General features: G+C 38.5%; 1 protein-coding gene across 1 annotated transcript in view; it reads right to left on the reverse strand.

The window, feature by feature from the left end:
• LOC126088343 (Down syndrome cell adhesion molecule-like protein Dscam2) overlaps positions 1 to 17,769 on the reverse strand; it is an 802,978-nt gene that overhangs the window by 123,529 nt on the left and 661,680 nt on the right. Inside the window, exon 23 of the mRNA XM_049906478.1 lies at positions 15,010 to 15,195. Coding sequence (XP_049762435.1) covers positions 15,010 to 15,195 — 186 coding nt within the window. The remainder of the gene's footprint in view (positions 1 to 15,009; positions 15,196 to 17,769) is intronic.

Consider the following 17,769-nt stretch of genomic DNA (forward strand, 5'->3'; position numbering starts at 1 on the left):
TCTGCATCCCAGAAGACTGAAACCATCACCTATCTGACTGTTTTTTGCACCTGGAATTTTTTTGGCTAGGGGATGAAGGATGTTTCCATTGTTGTGGCTGTTGTTTTGTCACAGGATCAAAGTAGTGAACACACATTTCATCCATTGTCACATAACTTGCAAGAAGCCATCTTCATCTGCCTCAAAAATTGGCAGACCATTTCTTCACAACACTACACATGCTACTACCTCTGATCTGCATTCAAGTCTTTTGGGACACAACAACATGAAACTTTCCACATTCCCAAAATATTCACAAGAAAGTCATGAGCATGCCCATGGGAGATTCCAAATGTGGTTTCAATATGCTGCAACATTGTTTGATGATCCTGCAAAGTCATATTGTGAATTGCAGCCACTGTTTCATTAGTGACAATGGTGAAAGGCCTTCTGCTCCTTGGCTCATCTTCTACACTCATTTTTTCAATCACAGCATGGTTCTTGATTCTATTGATATTTGCTATTTTGCTTACACTAGGTGTACAACCTATCCTAGTGGGAAAACGAAAGCTGGAGCTGTGAAATTTGGCTGGCATACCCACAAAGGGTCACCATAAAAGTAGGTTGTGGTGTTTGTGCGAGACATTATGGTAACAACATCTAGCTAGAAACTTTTCAACTGCCCCTTATATGTAGCGTGCAGCAAGATGGGAAAATGGGTTGGATGGGAAACATGCTTGGATAGCCAAAGCAGTTAAGGTGACAACTCATGTAAAGTAGGAAATTCAGGTTCACAGCCCCGTCTAGCACAAATTTTCACTTGCCAGCATTGAATTTATTTCAGTGTACAATTGCAGGAAATATCAAAATGTCAGTTTTGTCATATTATTGGTTGGTTTCATGGATTTAGTGTCCCTGCCCGTGGACACTGAGATAAAGGCAGACGAGCTGGCATGGATAACACAGTAAACTGGTGCAGAAACCTACCATGGAGGGCACACATGACATTTCCAGAGGACAGCTATGCAGATTACCAAATCTATGCACCTTTCACAGTCATTCAGGTGTTCGGCAAATGCAAGGACACTAACAAGCAGCCACTGAAGCAAATATACTTCAGTGACCATGAGATAGAAACATGATACACAGATATGGGCTCCAGTGTGTTTGCACAGCACATGTTGATGAGGACATGGAGAAGTGGACTGGGGGTTGACAGAACAGAGGAAGGAGAGACTGTAGGGAAGAGGTGTAGTTGGATGATGAGGTGGGGTTATGGTTCTGGGGTATGTTTGATGTGGGTTTGGGGCAGGGGGGGTAACAGAGAATTAGGCTAGCAGGATTACAGGAACTAAGGATGTTTTCCAAGGTCAGCTCTCATCAACCTAGTTGGGGAAAAAAAAACAACTATTGCTGGGGGAAAGGATCCAGATAGCACCTGACTTGTGCAGGATGTGTGGGGTGCATGAATAAGGCCTGTCTAGCACCTAAGTCTTCTGCAGGGATGTGACCAATGTGGCAAATGGTAGGATGTGGGTGTGGGTGTGGTATAGTTATGAACCAGTATACTGTGTAAATTAGGTGGGCAGTAGGATACCACTCTTCCAATTGTGGTAAAGATTATGGGTAGAATGTTCTCATTTCTGGGCACAACAATAGATAGTTCAAACTGTGGCAAAGGATGTGATTCAGTTGTTCCAGACTGGAACAATATTGTGTAGTGAGGGGGTGGGGCTGCTCTTTTGCAACTGGTTCTTTGAGGTGATGACAGAATTAGGGGTGTGTGAAAATATGATATGAAAAGTCTGTCTGTGGACTAGGTCAGGTGAATAGTACCTGTCTGTGAATGCTTTATTGAGACCTTCAGCATACTGGGCAAGGGAATTCTCATCAGTGCAGATGCACTGTCCATGGGAGACTAGCAACATGGGAATGATTTCTTGGTGTGGAAGTGATGACACCTGTCATAAAGCAGGTACAGTTAGTAACAAGTAGGGTTGAGATGGACAGAAGTATGGATGGAGCCATGAGAAAGCTGGAAATTGGGACACTCACTCTTCTCATTAACCATTAATTCCATTTCATTTAAAATAAAAAATTAAAAAAAATCCCATGAATTTTAAGTGTTTCATAAATCATAGTTTGTGGTCCCATCCTGTCTGTCAAGTCCGGTGCTAATAAGGTACCAAATATTTGCATTGGGAAAGCAAAGGGCAAAAAAGAGAACAAATTTAATGCCCATCTTCAGTTGTTGACATCTGTAGACCAGCTTCACTGTCGAATGAGGACATTGGTTTTTGCATACTTGTGATTTATTATTCATCATGCTTTGGTCATACTTTCCACATAAATTAATACAAATTAAGTTTCTATTATGAAGTCCGACATGGCAACATTGCTGGCTAACACATCTATTGGAATGTCAGAGTTTTTCAACAAACAATACTGATATATTACTTCACAATATATAAAAAAGTTTTTGTGGGCAGAAGAATCAACTTGAGCATTGTAGTCAGATAAAAGAATGCTCACAAAGAAGTGTGTACAAAAAACTGAGAAGAGAGGCTGTATAGAAGTGGCCGTGCCTGTTATGTACTAAAATGTTGGTGAAACCCCTAGTGTCATTTCAGTTATTTTAATTAGATCTGGTTTTTAATTTAAGTATAAATTTAAACAACAATGGCTATGAGAGGTGCAGAATGTGGATCACACCATGTCTGGCAATTCTAGATCTTATTCATGTTTACTGACGGCACACAGATTCAATTGGAGACTGAATCACATAAAGTCACTAATGTCCAATACAACTTACAGAGTCTTGACCATAAATCTGCCCATTTTTATAGCAGTTAAGGCTAGCAGAAAAACTTGCCACTGTTGAAGGGATCTCAGAAGATAATATGTATGAAATGGTTAAAGAATCCATTCATAAGGCATCTTACGAAGCACTGGAAGGGAGAAAAAGAAGAAGAACAGAAATTTTGATAAGTGTTGGGGTGACACAATCTAAGATAAAGTAGCAAATAGAAAAAAAAAACATATAACAAACAGTTAAACTCAGAATCAGACAATTAGAAGAAAAGATAGACAGAGGACAGAGAACACTGATTAAGGGTAAGAATGAAGCTTGGCAGAAAACTGGCAAAGGGAGAGAAAAAAGTATGGGGGACAAATAAAGCTGGAAGATATTTAAAGCAATGAGAACACAAAATAAAGATAAAGTGGACATAAACCTCATTAGTGTGCAAGAATGGGTACAACACCACCAAGGACTACTAACTCAGAACAGAGCAGCATCCACTGAGAAATCACCAGAAACTGAAATTAATAATGATAATATCCCATCTGGAATCCCTAAGGAAGTCCAATATGCATCTAATTTCCTGAGCAATTGGTTAGGATTAATTTATGTAGAACTGATTGAAGCAGCAACATCAAAACATTTTGAGTTACTGGCAATGATTTTTGACATTTTCTTCCTCCTCTTGTGTTACTTCTCTCTGCATTGCCATTTGCACAATATTTTTGTCAGTAAAATCATCAACTTCATCATTTCCCATCCATTCTGTTATGTCCTCTGCATCAACTTCCTCATAGCCCAGTACATTTTTGAGCAACAAAGTGATATCATCATTTGTATCTTTGACTTCGGATTTCACACATGAATTCAAAGTAAAATGTTCACCTCCAAGGTCTATAACATTTTTTCAAGGCTTTACAAGTGTTACAATGACATGTTCAAAATTTCTTCCCATGCTTTGACCAACCATCTGATGACATTTAGGAGGTCAGTCCTCTTTAGAATGGTCACACAGTCTTAGTTATTTTCAATTGCTGATATCAACAAACTGAGAAGATGGTGGAAATACTTCTTGAGCATTTCAAAACTGCCCTGGTCAACTGTCACATTTAACTGTAAAAGTAATGCTTTGATATCTCCATTTGAGAGTTAATCACTGGCAGAAAAGCAGCAGAGCTATCCTCAGTAAATTGTTGTTTTTCAAATATTTCTCCACAGCTGGTACAAATTAATTTTGAAAACAGGTTTTAAAGATTTCTGAATTCATGCACCCTTTCATTTGATGAGTGTAGTGTAGGAGCAATGAGCCCCAATTTTTCAGGTTTTTGAAACCTGTAGGTTTCCATGATTTCCCTGCTTATGTAAGGCTAAGCTTGAGGTTACCAGTTGCATTACTGCAAGCCAGTTTGGTAACCCCTTCCTTCCTTTTTTGAAGCAACCATTTTTGTAGGGTGCATCTAATAATTTAAATCACTCTTAACACAATTGAACAACTGTTTACCTGAAATGTCCTATTTGAAAAATAGTCTTTAAACAATGGTACAGCCTCTTTGTAAGTGGATAAAACCTGGCCACTAACTTTAATCAGGCAAATATTGAATCTTTTCTCCAACAATCCAACCATCCATCACTGGTGGTCAATGCTGAAATTTCTCTCTTTGCTGCTGAAATTGCAATGCCATTTACTGCAATATCACCCCAGTAATAGACAAACCTTTCCCTCTTAAACATTCATGCCACAGGAATAAAGCTTCCTCAACTTCTCATTGTGCTTACCTTTCAACATTGTCTCTCCTACTTTTATTCCACTTCCACTACCTTGGGAAGCACGCCACTTTTTAATTTCTGCTTGATTTTTCTTCCAGTCTCGAACAGTACTTTTGCCTACCTCTTCCTCCAAATCAATAGTTTTGTCTCCTATACCAGAATCCACTCCCATTACAGCATGTAGTTTCTGATCCATTGTCATCACAAATCTTTTTTTGCCCATTTTGGGCTCTTTAATTAAAATATTGAGACTGTACAAAGCATTAATTTAATAATGCACACACATTAGTCATCTGGTATATGCAACTCAAGAAACAAAGAGCACTGATTTGCCAACAGAGCTGTTCTGAATGTGTGTTCATTGTTGTTTGTGAGTGCAGGAAGATGGTTTCTAAGTATCAAGGCTTCTAAGTATCATTTGTTGAAAAGTGGTTCTGGTAATTTATTCAATATTAACAATACAATATGCACCTTTTAATTGTGACTACTGATGTGCCAGAAACACAAACGATGCATAAAACATTGTAGGCAGCACCTGCTCGCTAAAGTTTTGGAAAAGCACAGGATGTACAGTAAATTAGTCCTAATTTTATCATGGAGAAATGTGATTATGGTCTTAATTAAGTAGGTGAGAGTAAGTAGGCCTGATAGTATGGAGACCAGGTACTCATGAGATGGACAACTGAGAGTCTACTGCAATTACATTTTTTGGTTGGAAACGATAGTTTGCTATTCAACACATAGAGGAGGCATTCAGTTGCAGACAGGCACAATGAAAAGAATACTAGAAATATTTAAGCTTTTGGACATAGTCCTTCCTCAGAAGTAGAACTCTCTCATACTAACAACTCACTCACAGATGGCTACTGTCTCTAGCTGGTGAGGGTTTTCATTGTGCCTGCCTGTGACGTAATGCCTCTTCTATATGGTGAGTAGTAATCTATCCTTTCTATATTGTTGTTACTCCATCCTGGACTTTTCACTATTTCATTTTTGGGATGGAATGTTCCAGAATGTCTAAACTTTAAAAACTGACTATTTTTGAACAAATGCATTTTTAACACACACACACACACACACACACACACACACATACACAAATACTGAAAAGAGGTTGATGGAATCTTAATTTGATGTCTGACAATTTTATAATTTTTTGTTTGTAACAAAATTTATGTTGTGTGGGCTGTTTACTTTATGGTTTTCCTTGCTATAATCCAAAATTATTTTTAATTAAATAAGCTAATTTGTGTTGTCAGAAATACAAAAAACTGTCTTGAATAATGAATTTCCATATATAAATGTTTAAATTCCATATTTTTCAAATGTGCATTGTAGCTCGTTGTAACTAACCTTCTTACAAGAATGTTTAAAAGAAAAGTGGTTGGTAATTTCATATACAATACAATACTGTTATCCATCTCAAATGAATTCTTAGGATGACTAAGCTTGTAAAATAGTACAGAAAAATAAAACTGCTGTAAAAGTTCAAATTATTGTACGCTTCATCATATAACATGTATAGATATTATGAAACATAAGTAGTATCAAATGATAGAAAACATAAGATGGTAAAAGTCTCTTCATTTTGCTGTTCTTGTTCAAGTTTTAATGCTTTACAAAGTCAGCATCTTGGAAGGCGGCATGTTTGGCTGAGGTGGAGCCGGTGAAGCAAAAATGGAGACAAATGTGTTGAGCTACAGAGAAATAAGGATAGGGTGTTTGGGTTTTGGTCCAAGTTGGTGAAGATAGCTTTAGTGATCCTGAGCTAGACCAGAGGTCTGGGGTTTTGAAAGTGTGGTATCATCTGATGATCATGGTGCCACATAAGAGTCAGCAATGCACATCGATACTGCAGACATTAGTGATGTCTCACTGCAGTCTGCAGTGACAAATGGAAGAGACTGAACAAGAAACACCATCTCTCTCAACACATCAGTGCCCTCACATGGAGGTCAACATAGAACTGAGCTTGGAAGTGCTGAGCTCCAGTTTGTGACCTCAGCTGAAGCAGTCTGCATCATCAAGTAAGATTAAAGTGTTATTTAAGTTTCAAATGGAAATGTACTTTTGTAAATGTGGAACATTGTACTTGAGGAGAACAGTTTATCAATTAGTGCATCAAGTGATGATTTAAGAGTCAATGATAATTGTAAATTATCAGGCACTCCTGTGCAAAGGATATCATCAAGTTAAGTAAATCTTTTTACTCATTCATATAATAAAACAAACTGATGTTTCATATGTTGTCATTACAGTATTCTGAAAAGGACAGATTGCTACTCACCATATAGCAGAGACTGAGTGACAGACAGGCACAACCAAAAGGCTACTAAATACATAAGTTGATGACCAGAAGGCTTTCTTCTGAAATAGACAACAAACACACACACATTCAGTAAATGCAGCTCACATACACATGACCACTTTTTCTTTCTGTGAGTCCAGCTCTGGCAGCCAGAGACAGTGGTCATGCATGTGTGAGCTGTGGTTGCATGAATGTGTGTGTGTGTATGTTGTCTATTTCAGAAGAAGGCCTTCTGACCAAAAGCTTATGTGTTTAGTAGTCTTTTTGTTTTGCTTGTCTGCTACTCAACATTTCTGCATATGGTGAGTAACAATCTATCCTTTTCATAATATTGTTGTAATTCCATCCTCGATTTTCCAGTGTTTGGTGTGCTGTAGTTATGATGAGCCACCTCTCAGAGAAACCAAAGAATCCACAGTTATGGCCACATGACTGTAGTTTCGTCTGGTCATAAGTGAGTTTGTTTTGGATATCTCAATTATGTGTATAGAAGTAATTAACTTGATGAATAAGGAATGAGGTAATGGGTTTGGAGTCATAAGAAGGATGGTAGAGAGTTAATGTATCATAACAGCAAGACCACTTGAGCTTAGGTGGGGGCAGAGGGAGGGAGATTGTTATCTCCAACTTGGCCTCATCATACCTTCTCAGGTCCCTTTCCAAGAACACAAACCATTCAACAGAAGAAAGAACAGCTATCCACAATCTCAAGACACACCCTGATTTAATACTCCTCCCTCAGGAACACACTACATTTCTGTCGTGATGAACCACAGTGATTATCTGATACATCTGCCAGCTGTGAGGCTGCTCCACCTAAAAGCCTTTCCACTGTCAAACCATCACAGAATTCCAGCATAAACTCCAATCCCTTCTCAAATCCAGAATCTTTCCGCCAAATCCCTCTCTCTTCTTACCCAAATGACCTCCTCCCCACCCTCCCCCTTGTACACTTGCCTCCTACATGTGCCCCAAAATCCATACACATTCCTATTGACCAACACATCCAACTAACTGCTGTAATTTAGCCTCTCACATTGAAACAATGAACCCCACCCTTTACCAACCACGCAGACCACATTACCACCTGGATCCCCATATATAATATAGGGAGGTGGCATCAACTGTGATGAGTAGGGATCCAGGTGGTAATGGGGTCGTGGTGCTTGAGAGTTGTTAAAGGGTGTGGTTCATTGTTTCAATGTGAGAGGCTAGACTACAGCAGTTAGTTGGATGTGTTGGTTGACAGGAGCGGGGATTGCTGTTTATGGATTTGAGACTCATGTAGAATGTGAGTGTGCAATGGGGAGGGTGGGGAGGAGGTCATTTGGGTGAGGAGGGAGAGGGATTTGGGGAAAGAACCTGGGTGGGCCTAAGGATTTGAGAAGGGATTGGAGTTTATGCTGGAATTCTGTGATGGTATGACAGTGGAAAGGCTTTTAGGTGGAGCAGTCTCACAGCTGGCAGATGTATCAGGTAGTCACTGTGGTTCATCACGACAGAGACGGAGTGAGTTTCTGAGGGAGGATGATTAAATCAGGGTGTGTTTTGAGGTTGTGAATAGCTGTTCTTTCTTCTGTTGAATGATTTGTGTTGTTGGAAGGGGCCTGAAAAGATGTGATGAGGCCAAGTTCGAGATAAGGAATCCTTAGAATATAACCAGGATTGGCTAGATGGGAGAGGAGGAGGGTCACAGTTCAATGGTGGTATAAACTAGGAGGCAAGGTTCAATGTTGGATTTAGGCTGGCTTTGGTGTGAGGGATTGATAGAAAGTATTCCACTGTAGGGGTTGGGAGGAGGAAGCAGGTCTTTTACAAGCCTGGTATGATTTAGCTTTGATGCTGGCTGAAGGTCAGGCCTATCAAAGGTCTGAAACTTCTACTATGGAATTCAGGTTGTTGGTGGATCGGTTGATGATGTGTTTTGGGTTTTGTGTAGCTTGATTTTGAGGGATGTTGGGGGGGGGGGGATTTGGGGGGATGTGGCAGTTGGAAAAAGTTAGCAAGGCAAAGCCTGGGAGCTGTGAGGGGTTCACTGGGGTTAGGACAAGTGTTGAGAGGTAATGGTGCTCCAAGGGGGAAACAAGATGTCAGTAAACTTGGTGTCAGGAATGTCTTTTCATGTGTTGGAGGGCAAGGATTTCAGTTTGGGAGATATGGTGTAGGTAGCGGTAGTTGATATTTTAAAAGGGAGCAGAAGTAGTACAGGGGTGGTTGTGCCATGGATATTTGTTTTCATAGTATTAGGTTAGTGAGGGATAGGGATGTCAGAATCTGGAAATTTGACCATTGTGAAAGAAGGAATGGCATCCAGAGAGGGGAATTTTTAATCTTAAGCCTTGGTGGTGGGGATGGGAATGCAGGTGGAGGGTGGCAGAATTTTGGGGCTTAGGCAGCATTTAAAGAAAGGATATGGGACTGGTTACCTTTCTGAACTGACAAAAGTAAATGGACCATGGATCTGTTTGGGATAGGATGTCACTAAGGAGGAGGAAAGAAATGTAAATGACATCAGTGAGTGATGCGTAAACCCTACGGGAATGCTGGAGGTAAAATTGGAATGTGTCTGATGAGTGGTGGGTGGGGAATATGAAACAGATGAGGGAAATAGGCAGATGAATGTGTTTGATGTTTGTAGAGGAAAGTAACAATAACATTTTGCAGGTTCCAGTAATGAAAATGCACAAAGAAACCTGTACTGTTGGTTGTAGGATGGTTCTGTGATTAGTGATTAGTGATCATCACACATGGGAAAATAAGTGCCTGCCATAAAATGATGATGGGAGCAATGTGTAGAGGTGAGGTGAATCAATTTAGAGGTAAAATGCAATAATTTGCTGGCCTCCCAAAACCCCATACCTCCAGTATTGTTCATGTTCATTAATGACATCTTCAAAATCTGGGCTCATGGCCAAGACAATCTGTCCTCATTCCTCCATAGACTCAGCACCTTCTCTCACATTCTCTTCACTTGGTCATTGACAGCCTAACATGCCACCTTCCTAAAAAAGTTTTTCAAAACAGCCACAAGTCACACTTTGTATTTTTGATTGAGCAGTTTTGTCAAGTTGTCTGACAGCATTAAAGATTGCCTTTAAAGTTGGGTGACAGCTAAAAGATTAATGTGGCTGTACTATAGTACTTAAACTTACATTTAAAGTACAGTACTACATGGAAATGGAAATGCCATGCGGCTAGGACCTCCCATTGGGTAGACCATTTGCCTGGTGTAAGTCTCTCGAGTTGACACCACTTCGGCGACTTGCATATTAATGGGGATGAAATGATGATGAAAAGGACAATACAACACCCAGCCTCTGAGCGGAGAAAATCTCTGACCCAGCTGGGAATTGAACCCAGGCCGCTAGGTATGACATTCTGTCACTCTTATCACTCAGCTACCAGGGGCAGACACAGTCTACATGAAGACATTGACATCGCCAAAGATGATGATGCTCTTGTTCATTTGAAGAGCAATACCAATCAATAAAAAACACAAAGTGCGGCTTGTGGCTGTTTTCAAAAACTTAGTTTTAACAGTCACTCCCTCTGCAGGCAATGCCTGCTCTTGGTAAACCTTCCTAAATGTTGACCACCACCTCTATGATGGCTCCATACATACTTCTGTCAATATCAATCCTACTAACCATCAGTAGTACTTGCATTTTCACAGCTGTCACGCCTTCCACACCAAAAAATCTTTTCCATATAGTCTGGCCATCCATGGATAGCACCTCAGCAGTGACAAGAATTCATTGCTCAGTAGGCTGAAGGCATCACTAAGAGCTTCACAGATAGGTATTATTCCCCAAACCTAGTCTGCGTATTTATTTCCCACCCCACCCCACCCAGTCCCAGGACCACAACTTAACTCCTCCTGCACCTACACCCTCTCTCTTTCCCCTGTTCTGTCAGCCCCTCCCAATCCACTCCTTCATGTCATTGTCATTGTGCACTGCACAAACTCACTAGCACCAGTGTTCGTGTGTTGCATTCCAGTCCCATGGATCTGCTGCCTCTCCCTCCAACATTCCTCTCTCTTATATCTGCTGCCTCCCTCTGAGCTGTCAGCCACTCTTCGCCAACCCTCCCTCCCATTCTCTACCTTCTCCACACCATCTGACACAGCTTCTCTCCCTAGTCCACCTGAAGACCAGCTATTAGTGAAATTTTCAGTCTTGATTATGTGCTTGTAACAACTCAATGCCTCTACTGTTGGTAAGTTGTTCCTTTTACTTCTAAGTTATATACATTCTGCCAGAACTTTACATTCCATATTAATATTCTTTCTGTCTAGTTTTGTATTATTTCAGAGGATAATCTCAGAGACTACAGGGAATGAAAGTATTCAAAACATGCTATCTCATTTCCTTGCGGCACAATAAGAGAGTCAAACAAGTTAAAAACATGTCAAACATAATTTGTTCAGTAATTTATCAAGGAGTTTCATCCAGTGAATGAGTACTGATATTTATTTCTGGTACCAGAGTATAATTTTTAATTAATTTAAATTGTGTAAAATAAGTATTTGTGAGACTATAGCTTTGTTTGCTGTGAATTACTTGCAGTCATTAAAAGATATAACATCAAAATGTGAGTTTGGCATCATAACAGTACAAAATAAGTAGGGAAAAGCAGTCAAGGTGAAACATAATATTAGATTATTTGTAAACCTGTTCAGTGCTGTGTAATACATTTCACACGAGTGAGTAACCTTGACTAACATGGTTGTATCATCGTCAAAATTTGCAGTTGTTGAACAGGCAATTAATGTATTTGGAAGGACATTTATGTAGGTTGAGACAGAGTGAAGACCAGTGGAGAACTCTGTGGGACTCAAATGTTCCTCCATTTTGATTTTTGTTTTACTCCCATGGTGAAATTTGACAATGTGACTAGCTGTTTCTATTGTGAAAAGACTTCATCCACACCAACGAGACGATATTAATACCATAATATTTTGGCTCTCCAAGTAGAATTTCATGGTGAACACAGTTAAAGGTTACAGATAATTTCGGCAGGATAATTTATTTTATTTAGTTCTGATTTCGCAATTTTGTCTAAGGTTTAGAATAGGATTCTGTACTCTGATGCTAAGGTCTTCAAAACGCCTTCAGCAAACATAGCACCAAAAGTGGGAATCCCTATTAATTTAAAATAAAAAGTTCTCATTGGCCATTCCTCTCAAAAACTGTCTGATTATCGAAATCCGATGATTGAATGGTCTTGTTTACTGCGTGACAAGTAGCATAATTGTAAACAGGCTTTTATTATTAAGTATGTAAATATCTGTTGCACTAGAGGATGATTTAGAAGAGTGGGAACATGTCATGGCAAAGCTGCAAGGTAGATGGCACCAAATGATGTATAGAATGCTGCTCACACAGTCTTGCCATTTAGTAAACATGGAACAATGGAATGGTGTGCAGCATGCCTTTTTGGTAAAAGCCTGTTACAAGAATGGAAGTGTGGAGGCTGTTGGATTGAGAATGTCATTTCAACATCAGAAGGCATGGTTTTGTTCCTGCTGCACATGCAAGCAGCAACTGGATCCACAATTTTCAAGTAATGGATTCTGTACTGAAGAAGCAATCTACATGGAGACCCCGAACCACTAGTACAGGAGACAATATTGCAGCTGCATGAACTGATTTTGGGAGAAACTCTCAGTGCTCTGTTTGATGTCACACAGAATCTCTACATTTGCATTGTTCAAGTGTTCAACAAATAATGAAAGTGAATTTAAAGCTCTATCTGTACAAGCTTCAGATTGTTCATAAGCTTCAACCTAACAATCTGCTAACAAGTAGTCATTATGTGAATGCATGTTGGCAAAAGTGCATGATGATGACAGTTTCATTGACAACCATTGGATGTTGGATGAAGCTCACTTCCATTTAAGTGGATTTTCATTATTTTTCCCAGCAAAATCCATGTCAGCTACACAAGCGTCAATTGCACAGCAGAAAGGTTACTGTACGATGCACCATGTCATTGAATGGTGTTATACACCCCTTCTTTTTCAAAGATGATGATGAGTGTACAACCACTGTAATATCTATTCAGTATGATGCCATAATTGAGAGTTTTGTTGTGCATCAACTGCCCCATTTTCCTGCCAGCAGTTGGTTTCAACATGATGGATGGAGCAGTGGCACACACAGCACAGATACTGATGGAAGCTGTGTGATGATTGTTTGTATCTGTGTTATTTCAAGGCATGGTGACATTGCTTGGCTCCAAGAATTCTTGATCTGAGAATGTGTGATTTTTTCTTGTGGGGACCTTAAGAGCATGGTTTACCAAACTCGACCTGCCCTGCCACTGAATAAATTACAGCAAGAATATGGGAGGAAATCTCCATTTGAGTCAGGCATAATGTTCCTATCAGGCTGCAGGTATGTGTGTATACCAAGGTGGAGCACAGATATCAAACTTGATACTTGGTACTATACATTGACATAAATAAATATGTGTTAAGTAATTGCACTTTTCCATTAATTTCCTTTCCAAAATTTTCCACTCTATCAACTCTCCCTATATGATAAAAATGCATGCGATCCAATAGGTGTTGTAACGTCTCTTAGCAAAAGACATTATGTAATAAAGAGAAAACATTGTGTGTCATGTTTTGCTCTTGTACAGAATTATGTACTGATTTTTTTTTATTTAGATAATATCTGTGTCAGTGAGTACTGAAACCACCACAGACGATACTTATTAGATATCAAACAAAGATGAGAATAGGTGACTAGTATAAATAGTAAAAAATGAACATTAATTTCTCTGTCATCTTCTTGGAGTTACGTGAGTAGGATAGCCTGTCACGTTATATTGTACGCTAGCGTAGCATTCTTTTGTCAAGATTGTGAGAGGGATGCCATTAGACATAGCCTTGGAAAGATGTGTAATTAATTGATTTGTTTAAATGTTTTGAATAGAGTTACTTAGTGATACCTTGCATTATGATTTGTAATAAGCTTGCCTGGTATTTTATCCCATCCCTTTAAGACATTTTCAGTTATTTAAATATTATTCGTGGTGCAGAGCTACGCTATGAACGAACAAGCCGCTGCCGCGGCGCATTCGAACTGCATTAAATGAAATCAATCATACCACAAAGAAGCGGGCAGGTAATAGTAAAGTAAAATTATTTCTTTCAGCTTTCGGAATTGCAGAGCAGAGCAACAGATTTTATGATGTGTTTTACAGGTTGATGCGGGCTGCTGATAATATATTACTAACAGTGCAAAAAGATAATTTACCTTCATAACATAAAAGAAATCTTGCTGTGTGTAGTTCTGGTCTGGCAAACCTTATAGTAAAAACATCTTTTTCTCTGATAATAGTCTCATGTTCTCGTGTTAGTCGTGGTACTTATTGATGTTTTACTGTTAACAAAAATCCACTGCAAAATTTTGATGTTGAACAATCATTACGTACTGTAACATCAGTACTGATAACAAAGTAATTTTCATTAACCTTTTCAATAACTATAAAGTAAGGAAGATATGTTGAACTTTATAGTGAGTTACAGTGACGAAAAAATGTTCCTTTAATATAAAGCCAGATCCAGAAGAATAAGAACATAATATATTTTGTTTTGTTGAAATTTAATGATCCAAAGAAAGTCACAGCACAGCATCACTGAAAGGTATTTCGGGGCTCTTTTCGTAGTAACATATTTCATATATTAGTTGTCACACGAGTAATAATAAAACAAAGCAAATAATAGAAGAGCCAGCGAAAGTGTACAGTTAGAATTACGACATTAACAGCAACTTCTTGATACAACTGAAGCAGCTGCTTTATTCTTTTTTCCAAAGTAGAAAATTCCTTATAATTTTACTCATTATGTTTTGGCTGAGGCAACACAAGTAGTGTATGGTATTTTAACAGTAGTTGTTAGTGCTCCTTAGGAAAAATTCTGCATCAGTCTTCACAAGATACATATCATGGAATCATTAGTTAGTGATATAAGATGATAAACTAGTAACTATAACTTAAAGGAGAGAACATCGAGAAACTGTGAAATAAAGTTTCTGGAAAAAGTAGATATCATGTCAAAACTTTCAAAGTGATTTTCATGAGACTACTATTTGCGTCTAAAACATGAGGTACTGTGAGCTGATTCTACACATTATTATTAATTTACCTGATCCTTTGGTAGCTGCATTTACTACTGGACTTGGTTTGCTTGTACCAACAGAATTACTTGCTGTGAGGTACAACTGGTAATTTGAACCACATTTTACTCCTTCCAAGTTGTATGTCTTTCGATCAGGATCAATTGATACTTCTTGCCACTCACCAAAATCTCTTTTGTAGTTAAGTGTGTATCCTACATGAACAAGAAAGCTTTGTTTCAGTAACAGTTAAAACGCAAATAGGCAAATAAGCATTTACTGAATTATTGTTTTTATGTATATCTTCCAGTTTTGATACTGCACAAAATTTTTATCATCCATTATTGTTAGGGGATGAGACAGAACAAATGCTTTTCAAGATGAAGTGTAATGTATGTTGATATTTTCACAGAAAAATTTAAAGATAAATTTGTGAAAATTTACAGACAGAAAGTTGGTTGAATCTTTTCACAAGACAGATGATGGACATTAAAAGCAGTAACTGAGGATAATTTACTCAAAGCACTTCAATTTTTCTATTGCATTCATTGATCTATGGATGTTGTCTATAATTGTAGTTTTGGAATCTAATCCTGCCTCCAGACACAATAAAATTTTATTTCCTATGCACAATGCAGTTTGAAGTCTGTGGTGTAATCACCAGAGACCAAGGAACAATGTTGTATTGTGTTGTTGTGTATGTATACAGTGAATGAGAAGATTTGGTTATGTTATTAGAGTAATAACATCTTGTTAATTGTAATATATGAATGATAACCTTAAATGTAAATTTTGGCTGTAGCAAAAAACCGAGACCTTCTTATGGCTGATCTCCCATGGCCTCAATAATTTTGAAGAACAGTATTTAAAATAGTACTTTACCAAACACAAGCTTGATGAAGTACTATTTTAAAATAACAGCCTGGTGAAAACATCATTATTTAAGTCAGTCAAGAAAACAGAAGAAACTGTAAGACAGAACTACTGGTCATTAGTTATCTCTAGAAGGCAAGATATTTAGTACTGCTGACAGATGCATATTGAAGGATATACACTATTGTAGCATTTTGAAACATTGGTTCCTTCCTCAAACTGGAGAAAGAGAGGAACAGCAAGTCTCTCAGACCCCAGGGTTAGATGGATCCATCTTCTGTGAGAATGATGGGAGACATAGATGAAGGGGCAGCTGTCAGAGAGATTAGGAGGTCAGATATAGTATATGGGTGAACACTGTGCCAGCTTCAGTCCAGAGATAAGACAAAATGTGAAGTAAAGGTGGGTTAGGAGAAGAGAAATGAAATCCTTTTATCCCATACCTCTTAATTCCACTACTTCTTTCTCTTCCTTCAATCCTTCTTCACCCATCACTTGGCCTCATCATTGCAGGACTCCTCATCCTCATCCTCACAACAGCAGGGGCTCTCTGACCCTGGTGTTTGAGTTCAGGCTCCTTCTTTTTAACTTATCCCCTCAACTCTTTCCCCTCCATGAGGAAGGAACAGGGAATTAATAGTTCAGAAAGCTAGGATACTGTGCATACTTTTATGTGATTTATTGGCAGTGCTAAATAATTTGCCTCCTTGAGATAAGTGGTGACCATAAATTCTATCACAACAAGATCTTAAAGGTAAAGCTGACACTAAATTTCAATAGGTAACATTTGAAATTGGCAATGAAGAGAACACTGTATAATATTTGATGATACGTCAACAGATTGTAACAAAAGCCATTTAAACATTTAAAAAAATGTCAAAAATATTTGGTACCATTCACATACAAAATATTTAATGTGAAAGCATTATGCTTTCTGACAGTATAAGGAACTGACTGCAGGAAAAAAATGTTAAGTACTGTCTAGAAATACATCAACAAAGGTGTTCACGGAGTATAAAGTTAAAATACTATGTAATGTCAACTTCTATTGTCTATATTATAAAAAAAATAAAATCCATAAATTACAGAATAGCTGGTCAGAAACACAGTCAAGATAAAGAAATTCCGAGTACATGCCAATTGAAATATTTAAAACTAGAAAACATTATTCCTAGCTTTCAGAATTAAGAGATGTAGTGCGTGTATGTTGAGGGTACAATATAATTGAGGTAAAATCACAGTGTTGAATGATAATGATGCTTTATTGCATGAATATTCACCCAGTGAAAAGTACAAGTCTATTCTGCCTGGAAGCTAAGGACACATTGAAGTCTGTGATTAGTTCACAGATATTGCGCTTATTGTGCATCAGTGATGTATACTGACAGACCAAAACATTATGATCACTGCCCACTCTGATGTTGGATGCTACCTGGAGGCATTGCAGGCACATGATATGCTAGCAAAAGTTTGTAAGCAGAGCAGACATGGACATGGGATCACCCTAGTGAAGATATGGATTCTAAATGGGGAAAGCTATAGACATAAATGACTTTGACAAATGACAGAGTATTATTATGCAGAGTCTGTGAATGAGTATCTTGAAAATGGTGAAGCTGGTCTAATGTTCACATGCTACTGTCAAGAGAATCTACAGAACAAAGTAGAAGGACAGTGAAATTATCACTAGGAGCTAAATGGTAGGGTGTCCACTACTGTTCATGGAACATGGGGTTTGGAGGCTTGTCTGCCCTGTAAGTAGGATGGATAGTGATCTGTGGCACCTATGCCAAAAGAGCACAATGCTGGTGTGTGCTGAAGATTCCAGAACACACCGTTCACCGTACATTGTTAACATGTTGTTCCGCAGCAGACCACCCCTACGTGTAGACATGTTGATCCAACAACATAATCAA

This window comes from Schistocerca cancellata, chromosome 6 (assembly GCF_023864275.1).
Source record: "Schistocerca cancellata isolate TAMUIC-IGC-003103 chromosome 6, iqSchCanc2.1, whole genome shotgun sequence".
NCBI lineage: Eukaryota > Metazoa > Arthropoda > Insecta > Orthoptera > Acrididae > Schistocerca > Schistocerca cancellata.